The 21,421-nt window shown below is 41.6% G+C and overlaps 1 protein-coding gene across 9 annotated transcripts in view; it reads right to left on the reverse strand.

Moving 5' to 3' along the window:
* Window positions 1-21,421, reverse strand: part of HNRNPM (heterogeneous nuclear ribonucleoprotein M) — a 39,929-nt gene that overhangs the window by 17,282 nt on the left and 1,226 nt on the right. For 6 of the 9 annotated variants that reach the window (XM_042928210.1, XM_042928213.1, XM_042928209.1 and 3 more), the window contains exons 2-9: window positions 12,931-13,100; window positions 5,842-5,894; window positions 4,922-4,929; window positions 4,743-4,836; window positions 3,458-3,649; window positions 1,858-2,011; window positions 988-1,037; window positions 88-148 (exon numbers count right to left, since the gene is read on the reverse strand). In XM_042928210.1, coding sequence (XP_042784144.1) covers window positions 88-148; window positions 988-1,037; window positions 1,858-2,011; window positions 3,458-3,649; window positions 4,743-4,836; window positions 4,922-4,929; window positions 5,842-5,894; window positions 12,931-13,100 — 782 coding nt within the window. Of the gene's footprint in view, window positions 1-87; window positions 149-987; window positions 1,038-1,857; window positions 2,012-3,457; window positions 3,650-4,742; window positions 4,837-4,921; window positions 4,930-5,841; window positions 5,895-12,930; window positions 13,101-21,421 lie in introns of those variants that run through there. The other 3 variants (XM_042928212.1, XM_042928215.1, XM_042928216.1) reach the window with 2 other exon arrangements.

The raw sequence follows: 21,421 nt of genomic DNA on the forward strand, positions 1-21,421 counted from the left end.
AATCACATGGCGCAAGCTCAAGGGTAAGTGTAGTTCTCCGGTCAGTACTGATCAAATTCAAAAACTAAGCCATAGTGAGACACTTACGGGGAAGTTGCTGTGGACGCTCAGGAGGGAAAAAATCTCCCTTTGGTAAGGCCCTCTCATCCTGAAAGAGAAAGTGAGTAAATCTCAGTATTAAAGCACAGCTTACAACAACAACAGATGGAAACAACTCCCAATGAGAGAGAACTAGCTAAATTATGATCCACCCATGCCACGAAATAACATACAAGTACAAAAAGAAACACACAGAGTACTTGCACCCTTATGTAAAAAGAAGGACAAAAATATGCATCCACGTTACTAGGGGGGACGAAAGGGACCTGGGCACAAAGTAAGGGAAAGACTCTCACCCTGTATCTTCATGCTTTTTAAGCCATGTAAAGCAATAATCTATTCAAAAAACTAAACTGAATGCTTAAAGTAGCTAAAATATCCCTTTACAGTTCCCTTTATTTTCTTCTTGAATCTGAGCCCTCACCAGATTGCCCTCAGCATATTCTAGTCATGCTTGTATTAATTCACTATTACCCTGGCACAGCCAAAGCAGGGATAATGTTTATAATGAAGCGCTTCAACAGAACCTGAAAGGCTGTGTGAATCAAAGACTTAATTACATTCACAACAGATAAAATGCTAAACATTATAATGAGATACCCTGAAGAGTAGAACCCCATGTACATAACCGTTCTTTGAACTTGATCACTTGCTTGAGCAGGATACTCAACTGATCTCCTGACCATGTCAGTTAACAGGCAACTGTGCAAAAGGGAAATATATCTGAAGAGCTGTGTTTCTGCCATAGATTTGCTCAACATACTGCAACTTTTTTAACTTAAACTGATCCATAAATATAGTATAATAGCTATGTACACTCTTAATATTCCCATGTTACTGCTAGACTTATTTGAATATATTATGGAGAAAGAGATCCTATTAACTTACCATTTTCACGTGCATTGGTCTATCAAATAGCAGTTGACCGTTAAACATAGCTGATATTACAATTAAGGCTATTTCTCGCAATTCTAAAAACATGCACAGGAGAGAAACACAGAAGAGAAAAATGCTCCAACTGCTACCAGCCCCTCTAAGTAGTGAATTTATGAGCAATTTTGGTTCTTCATTAAACTTTTAAAATCTTTGTTTCTACATGAACCATAAAAGCAACAATAAATAAAGCTCAAGGGACAGGGAAGGAAGTGTCAGCTTACTCCTTAGGTGTAGAGCTCCACTCATAGAACCCCACACTTCTCACTAAACCGTCCTCTTAGGTACTGGCGTCAGTTTTTTGTATGAGTCCAATGGGCCAAGTACCATATATTTTTTCAAGTACCATGTTTTCTGGGTAAGACACACAGTAAAAGTCTTGTCCAAGTTTAATGACTGTGTTCATGTGTGGCATTCTCTGCTGTGACTACAAAGATAAAACTCCAGGGAAACCAGCTTAGGATCAGAGAGAGAAGTATTTCTAGAATGATGTCAATCCATTGGAGAAATACAGCCAAGGACTTATACGTGAAATAACAACCGAATTTCTCTCCAGTGGCGTATTCTTTAGACTTCTCCCTTCAAACCAGACTCTAAAAAGAGAACACTGGAAAAGACCACTCACGGGCATGTGCCTATTTTCTATTTATGCAGTACTGAATCAATTCCATCACAGACAACTTTTACATTCCACAGTAATGCAATCCCTATGGTCATTTAGGAAATACACACACAGTTACCACTTCCTCCCCAAAAACCTGTGTTATTCATGCAATATTTAAGGCCAAACTGTTCACCAAGAGTTGAATTCTGATAAAAGGATACATATAGCTTGCACAGCTTCAATGGACTGTTCAAAAGTAACAGTGCCTATTCCACGACTTTTTCCATCTTTATCCTCAAGAATGTCTGCTCGGACCACCACACCAGCCATACTAAAAACTTCCTTCAGCTTCTTCCAGCCAACTTTATAATCCAGCTAATCAAGAGAAACGAGAGAAAAATCTCAATGTAGACATCTCAAGAAAAAACATTTTGAACCCGTAACATATTGAACACAATATGCTCTGGTTGGAAACAAACATTTAAAAATAACGTCACAGGGGTGCCTGGGTGGCTCAGTCAGTTAACCGTCCAACTTCAGCTCAGGTCATGATCTCACAGTTTGTGAGTTCGGGCCCCACATCAGGCTCTGTGCTGACAGCTTAGAGCCTGGAGCCTGCTTCAAATTCTGTGTCTCCCTCTCTCTCCACTCCTCCCCCGCTCATGCTCTGTCTCCCTCTCTCCTTCGAAAATAAATAAAAACATTTAAAAAAAATTTTTTTTATTTTATTATTTTATTTTATTTTATTATTTTTTTTTTTTTTTATTTATTTTTGGGACAGAGAGAGACAGAGCATGAACAGGGGAGGGGCAGAGAGAGAGGGAGACACAGAATCCGAAACAGGCTCCAGGCTCCGAGCCATCAGCCCAGAGCCTGACGCGGGGCTCGAACTCACGGACCGCGAGATCGTGACCTGGCTGAAGTCGGACGCTTAACCGACTGCGCCACCCAGGCGCCCCTATTATTTTATTTTAAATAATGTCACAGGAGCGCCTGGATGGCTCAGTCAGTTGAGGGTCGACTCTTGATATCAGCTCAGGTCATGATCCCCACGGTCATGGGATCGAGCCCCTTTGCTGAGCATGGAGCCTGTTTGAGATTCTCTGTCCTTCTGCCCCTCTCCCCTGCTCGTGCTCGCTCTCTCTCTCTCTCTCTCAAAAATAAATACAATAAATAAATAAATAAATAAATAAATAAATAAAGTCACAAGGACTTATCCCACCACAGTAGAATTTTTCAGATACGATTATGAAGCCTGGCCTTAACTGTTAGTCACTGTCTCTTTTCTCCAGAAGAACAGGTTAAGTCACCTCATGCCTTTCAAATTAATGCTTACTCTGAACCAAAAACAAAAAAACAAAAACAAACAAAAAAAAAACACCTTTTTTGTTCCCCAGCTAAAGTTTACCACCATCCTTCTCAATGCATTTTTCTTTAAAAATATTTCCCTTTGCAAATGGCAAAGGCATTATCTTTCATCCCAAACACAAGAGGAGGGATGGAACGTCAGCTTGGTTCATATACTTTTTTGGCCTGCACCCGCAGGGAATGCAGACTCAGCTGCCACTTTTACAACCAGCAAAAGCCAGTGAACATGACCCCAGTGGGACCATGGTCAAGCCTGTGTGACTGATCACTACAGGGTCACTGTGGGACAAAGCCCAACTTCAAAGATGTTTGTTTTTTAAACAGAAGAAGACGACAGCAGAACCCTCTTTTCAATTGTTCTTCTCAAATATCAGAACTACTTTTATAACATATTAACAAAACTATCATAAAGCTCTGACTTTTCTACCTTAGACAATGTTTCCGTTTACTTACATTTGCTACAAATACTGTGCTTCCAAGTCTTCCAGCCTGTAATGCATGGATAATCTCATTTGGGATGTTAGGATTATTTAGGATACTGGGTGGGATATTAATCATTCCTGGGCCACCTGGTCCCATACCCATCCCACCAGTCGTAGCCATCACCTTTTGCATTGCTCTCCTGGCATGTTCACCATCAGGATCCTAAAACAAGCACAAAAGTGTTACATTTAACTGACCCAGTGACAACTAAGACCATGATCTCACAAAAAGTGATATTCCCAAAACTCCAGAGATTGAGAGGTTGTTTGGAAAAGTATTTCTTGAAATCTATAACAAGAAATTCAAACGAACTCAACCATCAGGTTAGAAGAATTCCAGCCAAAGGAACGAGGCCAAAAGGAAAGGTGTCAAATTTAGCTATCAGTTGAACTGAGTGGCAGATGACAAGATTAGTTGATAGAACACAGAACACTTCCAGACTGAAATAAGATCTTCACAGGCTTGGTATAGTTGAATCTCACTAATTTTCAACGGGGTTCTGTTAACCCCATCAGTGATTTTTCCAAAAGTTTGAAAACGCAGTTCTAGATCACCGAGGTACTCCATCCTTCATGTTATGCAGGCGTCTGACTCGTGTAAGGTCTGGACAGGTGTATGAAACTCTGGCATTGACACTAGTCTTGAACTCTTTGCCCTTTCATGTGTCTCTTCAGCCCAAAGAAACCTTAGCCCCTACTGTGCTCTACTCTCTGAGCTCTGAATATATTAATCTTCCTCTAAGAAGGAAAGGTAAAAACAAGGGAGGGATTTAATCATAAAAACTTCCCGCTTTCTCAAGGGAGAGAAGGTATCTGCTTTGGATTAAATACCAAAGTGGATTTGAGTAATGATAAACTCGCTTTAAAAAAGAAAAAAGGTGGGCTAAGAAATCGGGTTCAGGCTGGGTAAAACTTTAGGTGTAGAATCCCTTAACACACACACACATACACACCCACAAACACATACACCAACCAGGGGCTCAGTCCAAGTGCCCCTGATCAATAAAACAAGGTAGGCTGGTCTAAGACAAATCACAGACATCGGGAAGACGGCAGTTGCTCAGGACGTGCTCCATCATTATTCCAAGTTCCTACAGGAGTTGACTGCTGAAGCCTGTGACTGGCCCTCTTCATTAAAAACAACAGGTTGGTCTGCTCCGTAAAATGCAGTCAAGGATTATTTTTGTCTTTTCCTAACTCCAAACGGGGACAACTCGACAATTATAAATGATATCCACATTGTTTCAAGAGCTTACTTCTTTGACTTTCAGTGGTCTTCCACTCAGACTATGCTTGTTTAGAACTTCCGCAGCCTTTTTCATGCTTTCTTCCATCTTGAATTCAACAACGCTATGAAGAGCCAAAAGGAGATGAGTGAAACCGGTCCTACAATTGAGAAGGCTCAATTGCCAATAAGTAACTAGACAATACTTACGCACATCCCTTTGGAGGAAGCCACAGACCAGTCAGAAGAGCAAGGAAAGAGGGAAAAAAAAGAAAAACATAGTAAATACCAATGACAATTATATAAATTAAAAATACGATTTATATAACAAGGTTAGTTTTTATATCAACCCTTCTAAGGGGAAGCTCACAGGAATGACTCGCCTAGCCTTCCTTATTAAAAGCTGGGCTCCTTGTTACCTCCTCTGCCTGCACATTACCAGCATTGCACTATAGCTGCTGAAGTTGTAATAAGCAGACCTAAATTCAGGTTCTCCAAGAAATCACACAAACTTTAGATCTGCTTCTCTCTGTACTCAAATCAATTCCTTATCATACTCCTCCTAAATCCATCCCTTCCGTAAATTAAAGCTCATCCTTTTGATTATTCTAAGCCATTCTATTGCACGACAAAATAATTTAATTTTCTCTTTAAACTAGGCCAATTTTAAACATTCAGGTTTTAATAATTGTTTTACAATTTACTGGCACAAAGGCAACTTTTCGGAATCTTTGGTTCACACAACTTTCAAATTCAGCAAACGACCAAGAGTAACATTTTCTAGACAAGAACACACGTTTTACATTAATATACCACCGCTAAAATTCCATGCATAATTCACACACAGCCAATTCCTCTGTTAACAAAGAGACAATGCTGCTATTGGTCCCCAGTTATCCAAATTGGGCATCCAAACAGAATACCAAAAAGCTCTTTGGCCAGCCATTTGGAAAAGCGGGACTCCCGTTTGCAAATCCCCTCCCACCCCACTCAAATGTTTGGCAAAAATCAAACATAGCTACTATAACATGAGCACTCACTGCCTTCCTGATTTCATTCGATTCCACGCCACCATACAGTTACATTTTTCAAGTAGTAAATCCACAGAAGAAATTCTCTCAGACACTTACCCTTGACTTTCCTTCAGCGTCCATTAAGAGCTCCACGTATGTTACCTCACCAACTACAAATCAGTTTCCAGACGACACATAAACCAAGGGAGAAAAGCCAAGAAAACAATGGGAATTTAGAACAATCATCAGCAACCTTGTATGGAGCCTCTGCCTTATAAGAAAGCCCAGAAACACTCCATATTCTCTAAACCACCAAACTAGGCATTACAGGTGTGCAGTAAAAGTAGGTGAGACTCGTTAACAATTATGTCCTTGATTTTCCTCCCACCACAAACAAGCTATTTCCACAGATTTCCGTATCAATTTCCCTGTCTGAAATACTCATTCATGACTAGAGGCAATCCAAATCTATAGGAAAGAAGTCTGCGTGATTCACTTTTTTGGGGAAAGGAGGAAAACAGTTTTGCACGTACACTCTTACTGGTGAAAGCAGGTAAACAGCACACAGGCCGCAATGCCACTGAACTGAGCTCAACTGCTAAATCCAAGGATGTGCACGCACACATGCCCAAAGGGGCGGCTACAGGAGTGCACAAAGCCCTGCATTCAAGAGGGCCACGTGCATAGTTTAATGCTGCTGTTATCACAAAATTCTTAGTTTTTTAACGAGGCACCTCGCGTTTTCATTTTGCACGGGGCCCCACAAAATCTGTAGCTGGTCCTGCGCACAGCACTAGGCTCCATAGTGGTCAGAAGGAGGATGTTCGAGTATCCGATCGCAAAACCAGAGCAGCATCTGGATTCTCTTCGGTGAGTTAAGGCAGGCTTTTATTCCTCCTGCTTTTTCAACCTTCCCATTGAAAGACAAAGATAAATGTGAATTCAGAGCTCAGTTTGCAACTAACAGTTAAGACACAGGATTCTAATCTACACAAAGGTGGGGAAGGGGTTAAAAATGAAGCATTTCAAAAGGTTCCACAGATTTTCCTCAAGGTTTGGATTGCCAATTCATGACCACCATGACCAGATGTTAGAACCCATCAAGACGACAACCACCAAAATGGCTGCTGAACTTGAAGATGGCACAAAAAGAACAGAAATTTAAAGTGTTAACTTGGAGAAAAATCTCTAAGCGGGCTCTCCAAAGTCAAGCAAGTGGTTTTGTACTCAGGAATATCCTTTTTGAAAAAGGATTATCTTTATGATAGTAAAGCCTTCTCCAATTCAGTGTTCAAGTTTGGTTTAACAGTACAAGGGTAAACGTAAGCCTCTTAATGGCCTTGACAAGTCCTGCCTATTCTAATTCATTTGTCCAAAGGAAATTAAAATTATAAGGAATTTAAAATACATCAAGGAATGATGTGAATGTAAAGTAGGAAAAAATTACTTCTAAAAATTAACAATTTGAAGGGAGTATTTATTAGCAATATACTTGCATGGCCATTGACAACAAGAAGGCCAAGTGTTCAAAGTCACCTCCCCTTGTCTTTTTTTGGTACGTTACAGAACCAGACCAGCACTGTGCACAAAACAGGAAGGAGAATGAGTGCAAAGAAACGAGTGGAAATAGGGGCTGGTGTAATTTAACTTTTGGAGTATGTACTCCTGTGGGGCAAACTGAAAATGATCAGCCAAGGGACAGTCATACAAATTGGCTTTATTTCACCCTTCCAAAAGGAAAGCAATTCCAAAAAAGTTGTGGCCATTCCTGAGGCCATGTTTTTAAACAGCCATTCATTTCAACAGCAGCAGCCATTTGAGGACCAACAGCCTTTATCTCCACTTTGATAAAAATGCCAAGTAATGTCAAGACAGTGAAGAGACCTCAAATTTATTTTCTACAAGCGGGGACTACCACCTAGTGACCTTAAAACTAAATAATCACAATCTCTAACTCAAGACAACTATGTTGTCAGAATTCAAATACTGTTGCGTTTGATAAGTATCTAGTCCGTGTCCATAAAGACACTTTATCAAAACTGTCATTGCACCCTAGAAACCAAGTCCAAACCAAACTTTTTTCCAAAAAGCCAGGTTCAGAAATTAGGGCTTTGCCCACTTAACATTCTAGTGATGGCACACATCCAACTTCAATCCTTAGCACCAAAACTTTGTTTAAAATGTCCTTTCTTATTTTCCCCCCCAAATGGTATAGTTGTTCAGTAAAAACAAAAAAATTACATTAAAAAAAACCCTCCACCCTGTCCGTTTAGCCACAGATTAGGAAGTCATCATGGCTCTGGCACGAGTAGTGCTGTTCCTGAGGACCGTTAAGAATAACCGTGTCCCTCGTCAATTGCCAATCTCTACCCTGAGAGACTGCCTTGATTCGGAGATGTAAGCAAATCAGTATACAAGATACGCAACAGGTGCTAGTTCGTACTTCCCTAGAGGAAGATATAATGAGGACCACCTCTCTTTTCAGTTCTACAGGATTAAAACAAAAACCTGTTCAGTCCGAACAACTAGCAACAAAACTCTGAAGGTAAAATCTGCCAACCATGCACAGTCTGCTCGCAGCCAATGAAACTACGTTTAAGAAAGCAAATCCACCACAGCAGAGGAGCTAGGACTGAGAGGCAGAGGTAACAAATTGGCAGTAAGTAGCAAGTCTCTCTGAAATGGAACTCGCAGGTACTGATGAAAAATACAGTTGTTCCTCTCCCTTCCTGAACATGGATGGAATCCATGGAATCTCAAGAGGAGGTGCTAGGAAATCCTTCTGAGCTTTAAACATCAAAACATCTATATGAAAAAACTAAGACTTCGAAAAATCTGACAAACGTCATCACCTACCTTTAGTTTAAAATGCTCCAAGTCACCTTTAACCAACATTTACATGGATTATTAAAAGCATTATTAAAAGCATCGCCTCAAGAATAAAACACATCATGAGGATCAGCAGAATGAACACGCAACCCAAAATGAAGTCAGGAAGTCCCTAGGAGCTACTGTGATTTAACACTCCCGCTCATATTTTTATCACCAAGAGTATTTGTTTCTGTATTCTCATTTACTCTGAAACTGACCCCCCCCCCCAAAAAGATGACGTATGGAGGCCAAAACTTCACTGAAGAGAATTCACATGTGAAAAGGCCTCTAATTTAAAAGATGGGGTTGGAGGGGGAAGGCTCAAAAGTAGGGTGTGTTATCAAATGCATTCCCCTCAAACACATTTCAAGTCTCAGCTGGCTGCTCTCATAGAGGGGTGCACGGAACAAATGAGTATTTTAACTTGTATCTTTAATACATAGACAACATGAAACGTGGCAAAATAATTATTCTACACGATGTCTACTTAATTTAATGGACAAACTGGATACTTATGGAGCCCGTTCTTGCTACTTTCATAGCAAAAGCTGAAGAGCACTACTTCTCTAACTAAACCAAAACCTACCAAGTAAGCTGAGGCAGGCTACACTGTCCAGGTTCAACCCAAGTACCCCCAGATATAGATGTTTTAGCATAATTCTTTAAAAAATGCAGGCTGAATTTACAAAACAGGAAAACACAAAGGAACAAAAGGACTGGATATGGATTTTTACTTAAATTGAAAATAAAGTTCGGCTCCATAAATCCACAACACAGGTTGTCTTCAAGGGCCAAGGGAGACTTTCTTCTGGACTACACTTGCCCTCTGGGCCTCAGTTTTCTGTCAGCTGGAATCTGAAATTTACTTAGAGTGATGCATTAAATGAGGACAGGATTAAGTGCTTAAAGAAATCCTTGCTTACACAGGTCAACCTGACTGCTGATAAACTTGGGATTGATTGAGAGTAAACTCCATCATGGACTTTCCTTTATTCCTCCAACTGTGCTGTTTACTCAGGGCAGGTCCAACTCAGGCCTGTCTGGTTACAACCGCCCCACCTCGATGTGCCAACTACCTGGTCAGGCCAGGAGAACAAGAACAGGCAGCCCAATAACCAATAAGAAGCTTTTATTCATCCACACAGGACTTCCCAGTAACGCAGCACAGCACCAAGTGTAAATTCCCCAGAGCGCCGTTTTTCACCCAGTCCTTAAGGTCAAACACCTGCAACGTGATTCCAATCTGTCAAGGGGTGAAAACTGGGTGACTGGGACCTGGTGTGACAATCGCCAATTCAAATTTCCTATTACCCTGACTCTCAATTTGGTTTCAACCCAGCAACTCTTTGGTGTCCACAGCAGCCATTTATTTGTTCCATGTAATATCTCCGTTAAAAATAAACATGGTCAAGAGAAAGGACAATAGAAACCTTTCCTTTGTTCCATCAGGACACTTAGAACAGGAAGAGGAAAGTTCAGCGTTCAATTCTATGGGCTGTGAAAACTGTTGAAGCCACATCCCTGACCAATATAGGGGGATGGGGATGGGTGGGCAGTGAGCAGAAAAGGCAGCCCGACTCAGGACAAAACAAGCTTTCCATGCATTTTCTCTTTAAACTCAGTGATGCTGATTTCATGATAGTGTTACCAAACAGCTGGGCACCAAACAAGCTTTGTGACCCCATCCAGGGGAAAAGGCAAAGTGACCAATTCACAGAATACACATGTCATTAATAGGATGTCCTAGAATGTTGCCAAAGGCTAAAACTTAAGACGGACAACATACGCCCGGTGGCCATGTAAGGGGGTAAAGATCAGGAATCACGGAGGGGTACAAGAGGCAATCTCAGGCATGATTAGCCTTAGAAAAGCTCTGGTCATGCCACTTTAAAGCATCTAGTTTAGTTCTGAGAGGTGGCAATCAGACAGTGTTGCAGTGACAGGACATTTCCCAGACCTTTCAGTTGAAGACAACTAATGAAGCTTATTCCACTGGTTTCCTGAAACAGCAAAACTCTTAAAAGGCAGACCAATAAAAAGCGTCTGGGTTATAACAAGCCAGGTCTCTGCAGCTGGTCCACTCTGGAGATTACCTTGAGACTGACGCTTTTAGGGTGCTAACTGTCCCTAGCTGCGGCAACAGGCCTTCAAAAAATAAAAACTTACTTGCAACAGGTTTCAAGTAAATACTACAGATTTCAAATAAGCACCTACACGTTTTCAGCATACCAAGAAACGAATAAAACTGTAATTTTAAATCTCATAATAAAAATAAGAACATTTTTAAGGAGGCCTATGTACGTGAACAGTAAACTTCAGACTTCCCATGCTGAACAGAAGCATTACCATAAAAAATTACCTTTCTCTTACGAATTCCCTTTACCCACAATACAATACTGCAAATAACTGAAACAGAAAAATAATTAATTTAACCTATACAGGGGAGCTCTAAACAAGAACATTTTAAGATTTGTTTAAAATAACTGATTTACTGCACACCTGTAATTCTAAGTTACACCACCAAAAAAATACACTGAAAGGGCTGAGCCAGGGCATTCATAGCAGTATGCCAGGGGAATATGAGAACCAGTTTGGAAGTATCCGAATAAACCACCAGGCTGGCCCCACACTTAATACAGTGCAAAATAGGAAATTGAGGTGAACTGCTTCTACATCCAGAAACGTCATGGCTGCTGCTGCTACCAGCTTTAAGGCTTCCAAAACTGAATTACTGAATGGTAAAGCAGTAAAAATGTCACCTACTTTATCCATCATGTCCCAAAACTGGTTCACACACTCCTAAAAATAAAAAATAATTTGGCCTGCCATCTCTTACAAAATTCTAACAATTGCATTTTCAAAGCCACATTCCTGGTTCTTGGAACTACTATACCTTATTATCAATGGAAGTAGCAATTCAGCGGTTCAACCAAATCACAAAAACACAAATTTGGGAGTTATTCCAAAAACTAATTCGAATGAGACCCAACTGTACTGTACAGAAATTCTAAGCTTGTATTGAAGCAGCAGTCCCAAAAACCAAGAACACTGCATCTGGGATGCCACAGGACACGCCCTTCAGACAAAAAGAAGAAACTTCACTCTTGCCCTAGGAGCATTGGCAGGAATGATTTGGCTGATCGAGGCAGGAAAACAAATCTCACACCGAAACATTTTTCCCTCCGTGTTATCTGGAGAACTACTACACGGGAGCAGCCTACATGACTGTACAGAGAAGTTCACGGGGCCCAGTGCTTCTGGCACGTCATGGATGGGACAAGGACGGCAGTGGGCCAGTCATAATTTCGAAACCCGATGCTGGGAGCACCAGTACACATACCAAAATGGCCTAGCCAAGTGGCATCTCTGCCACTGAAATGTTAATCATTGGACAATTCAAACTTGCATCTCTTTTCGTTATGAATGCTCCAGAAAACCAGTAACTTTCAGTCCTTCAAAAAGACTCCATTTAAGGGTAATTTGATTCTAGTTTCCCTTGGGGGAGACCTCAAGGCATCAGACAAATTGTTCTCTATCAATAGTTTCGTCTAAACCAGGGCTGAGCAATCTCTTCAGCCCTGAGTGCCACCAGCAGGGCCAAGAATCAGGAAAGAAAGAAGACAAAAGCAGAACGAGAATGTGAAAAGGAAGAGGATCCGTATGGTGTGCACAGGGGGTGAGGCAGAGGACCACAGGGACAGCCGGCCTCCTAGGACCTCCTGGTGGCAGCAGAGCTGGCCCGGGACACCGGGCCGCTACTGGCGTTTGCCGGCAAGAACGGCACTGCCCGGCAGATGCCTTCTTTTGAGCTGTCCAATTGCCAACCTAACCCGTGTTTCTTCCCAGGGTGGAAAAAGCCCAAGTTTAAATACAAGCTCATGTTGTAGAATTTAGAAGCTGAGCAGCGCAAGTTCCAACTACCAAATTTTGATCCCAGGAAGACATCCACAAAATTTAAACAAACTACCTTCCCTCCAGAATTAAAAAGCTAAAAAAAAATTTTTAAAGGAAAACCTCTCCCACCTAATATGAAGAAATCAAAAAATTTCCTTAACACAAAGAGGTTCCCCTCAAGCTTAATCAAAGTCCTATTAACCATATTAAGCCAGTAAAATCATTTGTAGGCCAAAGGACCATACAAACCACCCTGTTTGACACACAGGTGCATGACCACACAAAAAAGTAGGGTGGGTAAAGCGGCTTAACTCTCAAGCCTGGACAGAACACAATGCTCTACCCAGATCAACTTCCACTGACGAAAAATAACCAAGGAATTAGCCACAGAAAAGATGACGCGTCGACCTTCTTACCCTACTCGACCACCAGTACCATTACCTTTTTCTTTAACCAGGTCTTTAAGTGACTGCCATTTCACATCAAAAGGTATGTTTGTAATGAAGGCTCTGTATCTTTTAGTTGGATTGGCATATGGCTCAAAGCGATTGCCTCCTCTTTTTATGTTTTTCTCCTTCCTCTTCTCATTCTGAGTAGGTCGCTCTCCTTCACTGAATTCGAAGGGAAAAAAAAGGGTCCATATGTTAGCACAACATGAAAGACAGTATTCGATTTGCCAGATTTAGAATTCCACATAGTTACATCCATCACAAGACTAATCTTGACTTTGTTCTGAGACATTCAAACTTCAGTGCTCCTAGAGCAGAAAGGTACAGTAGCACACTCCTTAAAACCCACATATCAAGAAGCCATTCCCAATAAACTGTGCTCTCCTCTGCCTTCACACATTCCTAGGGGATATAATAGAAATAGGAGCCAGGAGCCAACTCCCTGCCCAAGGTGTTTTCATTTCATGCCAGAAACAGGAAAAAAGAAGGGAAGATTTGCAAGATTTCATGGAACAGAAATGAGCTGGTGCACATAGGCCCAATCAACTTTAACTTCACAAATAAAACTACCTTTTTATTTTGGGGGGGGGGGGGGGGATGTTTTTTAAGCTGGAATATAAAATGGTACAGCCACTACAGAAAAGCTTGGCAGTCACTCAAAAAGTTAAAACACATAATTACCATATGACCCAACAATTCTACTCCTGGGTACAGATCCAAAAGAAGTGACAGGAAGGAGGAAATACTTGTACACCAAATAGCGTTATTCATAATAGCCAAGAGGTGGAAACAACCCAAGGGTCCACCAACAGATGAATGGAATAAAGAAATGTGGTACAGCCATAAAGAGATTCTTCGGCCATAAAAAGGCACGGAATGCTGATACATGCTGCAACACAGATGAAGTTTGAAAACATTATACTACGCAAAATAAGTCAGACATAGAGGAAGACAGAATAGAGGTTTCCAGAAGCTGGAGGGAGTTGGGAAAGGGGTTACTGTTTAATGGATGAGAGTTTCTGTTTGGGATGAGAAAGAAAGTTCTGAAAATGGACAGTGGTATATGCTCAACATTGTACTTAATTCCCCTGAACTATACACTTAACATGGTTAAAACGGCACATTTTACGTACATTTTACCACAATTTTTTTTTTAACAGTAAAGAAGTCATTCTCTATACAACCCTAGGAAAACCAAAGTCTGAGCAACCCAGGTAGGTAAAAAACAATATGCAGCCAACGATCCCACCTTCAGCAAAGGGTGAATGTTCTTCTGGCGTGGCTTTTCCTATAATACTCTCTACCTTTCTGTGTCAGGAGTCTCCATGCCATAACACTTCGTTTCTAAGCTCTACAGATACAAATTCAGCTTAGATTAGAAGGTTTCACAAGCAAACCTCCAAAGCACAGAATCAGACATTAGGCTGGAAACTTAGGCGACAGCACAGAGAAACAGGCCAGTGTGTGCGGCCAGGGCAGGGCCCACACATAGGCCAAGTGAAGCTACTCCATGAGCTGCCTGCCCACTCTTGTTCAGCCCCCTGTGACTACAGGCAGACACCGGTAAGAGGTGATCAGGAACAAATGGGGATCCAACAGACACAGGAAGTTCTCTTGCTTCCTACACTGGGTCCTGCACTTTCTGCTTACAGAGCCCTATGCTTTCCCCAGTGAAAATGCAGAAAACTCCCAAACCACAGATTTTAGCAGACTTTGTGATCCATGACTAAAACGGAAAAACAAAAAGCCAAGATTGTCTATTACTGATTTACAAACCCACCTTCGTTTAATTAAAGGGCTGACCTTTACTCTAGGATACGTCTTCCTTGCATGGGAAAAGTAGTGTTCAAATACCAGATGATAGCTTAGAGAAGTATTTACTTGGGGGGGGGGGGATTTTTTTTTTTAATGTTTATTTATTTTTGAGACAGAGAGAAACAGCGCATGAACGGGGGAGGGTCAGAGAGAGAGGGAGACACAGAATCAGAAGCAGGCTCCAGGCTCTGAGCTGTTGGCACAGAGCCTGATGCGGGGCTCGAACTCGCGGACCATGAGATCATGACCTGAGCCGAAGTCCAACGATTAACCAACCGAGCCACCCAGACACCCCCAAAAAAAATTTTTAAGTAATCTATATGCCCCCCATGAGGCTTTAACTCATGACCCTGAGATCAAGAGTCACATGCCGTACCAAATGAGCCACCCAGCCACCCCCCTTGGAAAATTTTAATGTTATCAACTTAGCAACTTTTTTATAAACCCCAGAGTTTCTTCTGCTGGTCCCTCATATCCAAACACAAGGGTGCCAAGTGGTAACCCAGTGAACGTATCCTCCTAGGCAAAAGTAAGGAAAGCAGCTTCCTCCATGATTTTAACGACACCAACATGCAATAAATAGACTTCCTTCACAGAGGCTGGCAGATGTGGAGGGGTATGGCCACTCTAGTCTCTAAATTCCTAGAATTCTACGGTCTACCCAGGTTCACACGAGATCCTTCTCAGGCTGACTGCACACCACAAGCAGATCTCAAAGGAATCCCTCAACCACCAGAGACCACCTGTCTATGCCATACGAAAGTCCCACACCAAAGTCTGCCGAAGAGCGCATTTGCCAAAGTGTCTCTTGTTCCTGGCAGATAGGAGGAAAGTGTTAGTAAAAATCAATAAAATGTAGATCAACCTACCTTCATGGACCTACAGGGAGGGTCTGTGCATAAAAAAGTATTTCATTATCTAGTTTCTTTTAAAACCTAAATACTCTATGATTTATGTTAAAAAACATCATCCTGACACAAAGTCCATGACACAGTAATAGCTGCATCTGTGTTTTCACAGACCTGCTCAGTTCATCTACTAGTTACAAAATGTATCAACAACTAATTACAGCCAAAGCAGGTAACAAAGTGTCTAGCCTACATTCTGCAGATCATTATGGCTGAGAATAAACTAGCTACCCAATCTAACCACAGAAGCTGGGTATTTGGTTTGGGGTTAATCCCTATCACATGGCTCACCATCAAGCAAGCAGCTCATATGGATTATGCCCAAGATGTGAGCACAGCACTCTGTACCCCAATCCTTCTCTGGCTCATCATTTTCACGGAGAAGTTTCATCCTAAGTAAAAGGGGTCAGAACTATCATCACTTCCAGCTTCCCAAAAAACTGACCTTTTCGTAAACCCAAAGATCACTACCAATTCTTCTTTTTAAAAAATGTTTTCATAATCTCTACATCCAACATGAGGCTTGCACTCACGACCCCGAGATCAAAAGTCACCTGTTCTACGGACTGAAACAGCCAGGTGCCTGCCCCTTTGTAAACTTTTCTTTTGTCTCAAGTAATATCTACACGACCAACCCCTCTTGACAGAATTGCAGACCACCCTCAAAGAAATCCCACTCAAAATACACATTCAACTATGGAGAATGTGAGGGTTTTAAGAGTGGTATCCTCGGGGTGCCTGGGTGGTTCACTCGGTTCAGCATCCCAACTCGTGATTTTGGTTCAGGTCACGATCTCGTGGTTCATGAGTTCAAGCCTGCATCACACTCTGTGCTGACAGTGCAGAGCCTAAGTGGGATTCTCTTTCTCCCTGTTCCTCCCTCGACTGTGCTCTCAAAATAAATAAACTTAAAAAAAAAGTGGTATCCTGAATGCCCAATTTGATTTTCTCACTTATCTTCAGGATAAAATTGGGGGAATATCCTTCTATAGCCCTAAGATATTTATAACATTTCATTCCGAAAACCTTTTAGAAGTAAGTTTTTAGGGGCACCTGGGTGGCTCAGTCCGTTAAGCGGCCAACTTCGTCCCAGGTCATGATCTCGCAGTTGAGGAGTTTGAGCCCAGCATCAGGACAGCTTCAGAGTCGCTGTCTCCCTCTCTCTTTGCCCTTACCCAACTCACACTATCTCTCTCTCAAAAAATAAACATTAAAAAAAATTAAAGAAAAAAAAGTAAATGTTTATAAGTGGATTATATTTTGAAATTGATAAACTGCTTACTCCCAGATACCCCAAATTTAGATTACAGACCTTAAAAATATTAAACACACACCTACCATATGACCCAATCATTCACAGCTACTTATCCAAGAGAAAATAAAGCATATATTCATACAAAAACTTGTACCTAAATGTTCACAGCAACATTTGTAATACCCTGAAACTGGAAATCTGTCTACTAAACAGGTAAATGAAAAACCAAATTGTAGTAGAACCATAAGCTGAAATACTACTCAGCAACAAAAAGTAAGAAACTATACACAACAAAAGGGAATCTCAACACAATCCTACTCGAACCAGACCAAAACAAGGAGTGTAACATAGGATCCCATCATATAAAAGTTTGTATTTGAGAAAATCTAATCTGGCAAACTAATCCACACCAAGGTTTCTCAGCCTCAGCACTACGGGCATCCCCGCCAGAAGCTTTGCTGTGTGGGACTGCCGCATGCATCCCTGACCTCTACCCAAGAGGTTCCAGTAGCAACCCCATCCCTCAGTCTTACAGCGAAAAACAAAGATGTCTCCAAGACACTTCTAAATGTACCCCGGAGAGGAAAAAAGTCAAGAGACTTTGTTGAGAACCACTGATGCATACTGAAGGAAAGCAGATCTAGGGCTGGGGGTAGGGGGAGAGAACTCCGAAGATTACAGAGGAGAGAAAAAACTTGTGGGTGTCATAGACATATTTACTACACCGATTCAGTGAGGGATTCATAATACTGACACCAAGCTGCACGTTTCCAATACGTGCGCTTATTGTGCCAATAACGCCAATACAGTTTCTGAGGTTTATTTTTATTTACTTTGAGAGAGAGCACGTGTGCACAAATGGGAAGGGCAGTGAGAGAGGGAAAGAGAGAATCCCAAGCAGGCTCCGCACAGAGCCCATTTCGAGGCTCGATCCCACAAGCCGTGAGATCATGACCTGAGCCGAAATCAAGAGTCAAACAAGAGTCAGACGCTTAACTGGGCCACCCACGCACCTCAGCAATACAGATTTTTTATAAAGTTTCTACTTCTGCTTGTGGAATTTCAAACTAACTCTAATAACTTGATTTGTAACTCCAATATAAAGTAGATTTTAATTTTTTTAATGTTTATTTACTTTTGTGAGAGAGAGAGAGAGACACAGACAGAGACAGAGTCAGAGTGCAAGCAGGGGAGGGGCACAGAGAGAGGGAGACACAGAATCCGAAACAGGCTCCAGGCTCCGAGCTGTCAGCACAGAGCCCGACGCAGGGCTCGAACCCACGAACCACAAGATCATGACCTGAGCTGAAGTCGGACACTTAACCCACTGAGCCACCCAGGTGCCCCAACATAGACTTTAAAGTAATCTTTCAGAGAGACTGAAGCTACAATAAGAGATATACCTAGACCAGCTAAACGTCTTACCAATATTCTGCTTGCTGACTGGCTCTCAACTCCCAATGAACATTGTCTACTCTGGCACCCGATCACTCACCCTAAGTTCTAAACAGATGCACCATAAAATTTTTTTCTAACATTCCATCAATCTATTTCATGATACAACAAAAACCAAGCGTAAGATACCTGTTAAATACCTTCCAAGTCATTAAGATGAAGTATGTTTCCTATGGCTTATGGAATTGTTTCACTGACTGCATTCTTTGAGCTAATCATTTTTCATGTCACTGCCCCACTGTGCTAGAATTATACTGTACGTAAAGACCACAACTAAAAAGACAGTGCCTGCTCCACAAAAAAACTGCTACATTTGCTGAATCCCTACCCTCTCTTTCTCTTACGCCTCCTCCACGGCATTCAATGCTCTCATTGCTTTTAGTTTTTCAACAAAGAGTGTAGTTTGAATGGCAACCCCAACACCCTGAAAACCTGATCATATCTCCTGAGGGAAAGATTCCCTCCTCCCCCAATCCCTGCTCACACTAGGTCCTCAGCTCCTCTAATGTATTTACTGTTCACAGAACTACTCATGACACTAGCTCTCTACCTGGCTGGTTTTTTTAGCAGCAAAACCAGCATAACCTGTACCCAAGGTAGCTCACGGGGATGCTGTGAGAATCAACAAACAATCGAACAAAAAGCAGCTTGGTAGATGTTAAGCACAATATGCAAAGGAGCAGGACAGGTAACTAAGCATCACAGATCCAGGTCTGAACCCCAACGTCACCATCTCCTTGCTGGGCTTCAGTTCCTTACTAGCCACACTTACAGGTCTGAAGGAGACGCAGCACACAGTAACAGTGGCACTGACAGATTTCTGTAACAATCTTGACTGGGATGGATTCAGTCCTAGCCTTCTGCTGTTACATAGTGATTAAAAGTCCACCAGGGCGGTGGCTGAGGCCACCTAGGCACAGCCGCTACAGTCTACGGGAGGAGCAATTCAGCTTTCAACTCTGACTGTAAAACATGGTAATGGAAGAGCCCATCTGAGAATCCCAAAAAGAAACAACCTAATCTTTACAGAGGATCTCTTTGCCCAGCCATGAATAAAATCAAAGAAAACAAGTAAAAGCAAGGAGCTGGCAGCATGCATTCAAATCACCTGGGGCCCCCATTCTAAAGTTGAGCTCACAATGTAATTAATGTGCCTCAAAAATCCTTTTTATCAAGTATACACTTTTTAAAGTACAGCAAACACTCAAATCATTGCAAAGCAGAGAATTTGGTTTAAATAAAACACTTCCAATGACTATGTTTAGAGAGGTTACCGGGGTAGCACTGTGGAAGCAACAAGGCCCTTGGAATCAAGATGGCCACCCTAGTCTCTGGGTCAATTTCCTTAATGAGTTTTCTCAATTGTTAAAAAAAAAAAAAAGAATCTTTTTCTCAGTTCTACAACAGAGTTAACGTTACCTCCCTGGGAAGCTATACTAAATACAGTTTCTTATTTTTGAAATGACCAGTCCATCTCTCAATTTTCTGATTCAGCCACAAGATTAATCTAGAAAAAGAATAGGTTAAGTCACTGATTTTAAATATATGGTGCAACCTTTACTTAACTGGGGGCGGGACACCTAAACCCACATGTAGTCCTCTAAAATGAATGCTTTTTCCCCAACAAAACATACTAAATATACTCTAACTCTGAATCTTGATTGCCTTTAGATGAAAATTTCTCATCAAAATAAAACAAGTCCTCCCACACCCAGGAGAAAAGGAACTGGAAAACAAGCTTTCCTATCCGGGGTCCTCAATCAAGCTTGCTTGCTCATTGCTTTTTTGCTGTCCAGCACACTCCACTCCTGCCTCAGACAGGCCTCAGACAGGTCAGAAGAACCGCTTCACTCAATTCCCATCCCTAAAAAGGCTTTCAAGATAAAAATCTGGATTCCTTAGCCTGGAATTCATTGCCCACCAGCTGGCCCCCAGTATTTTAGCATAAAATGCTAAAGCAGCTTCAGTTCCTTACAAATAGCAAAGCAAACACCTAAAATCCCTAGTCTTTAGACACTCTCCTCCCAGCCCCTCCCCATTCATCTTCTCTCATCCACCTCCAACAGCTCCCTGGGGGCAGGTTAAGGTTGGAGGGAGGGAGGGTGGACCCTCCAAGCTCCCAGCCGGATAATTCCTTTTACTTCTCACAACGTAATTGCTCTACTACAGAAATGTAAATTGCCTCCTCTTCTGGGCAAAGACTTTATTCCAAAGAGCTCGGTTTCCTAAGCTTCCTCACACCAAAAAAAAAAAAAAGTTTTCCACCAGCCACACGAAACCGATCTAAATGTTGCTAATTAATAGATCCTCTATTAAGCAGTCCTAAACTCTGGATTCTTTCCAACAAGGGGTATTTTCTCTCTAAAAGCCTTCAGGTTCTTCCTAACAGTCCACATCTTAAATGAATCAATCACAAAATGACCACTTGAAAATGCACAGGAAAATGGGAAATTTGAAAACTGTCCCCCAGCTGCTATAATTTATAATCTATCCAACTTCTCACCTAACATGGTTCCAGCAACACTCTGCCCTGTGATAAATGCTTTAAAAGATAAAATACGGGAAAAATATGTATCTTAAATGCCCTCAACTATGGCCCTCAAAAATCCTACAAAGCTCCCTAAATAGATGATGAAAAAAGTCCAAATGAACATCTCTCTTTCCAGCTTTCAACAGTAAAGTATTGCAAAAACTTCCAGGATGCCTTTTCTGTTGTGATTTCTCAGGACCAGTAACCACGGTATTTTGTTCCTCTCCACCTAAGAAGAGAAAGTTTAACAAAGCTAGTGTTTACTGAATGCTCATTAACAAAGCAATTTCACCACATTCACGATCAAACTCTAGTTACGCATATTAAAAATTTCTGGGAAGGCAAATTCACAAAGAGAAAAGTATAGAAAAGTAACCAGAACCTGGGGAAAGGGAGAGAACAGGTTACTGTATAACGGCTCCAGTTTGGGAAGATGAACGTTCTGCACACGGACAAGGGACGATAGCTGCACAACATGGTGAAAGCGCTTAATGCCACTGAATCGCACATTCAAAAATGG

The sequence above is a fragment of the Panthera leo genome, chromosome A2 (assembly GCF_018350215.1).
Source record: "Panthera leo isolate Ple1 chromosome A2, P.leo_Ple1_pat1.1, whole genome shotgun sequence".
Classification (NCBI taxonomy): Eukaryota; Metazoa; Chordata; class Mammalia; order Carnivora; family Felidae; genus Panthera; species Panthera leo.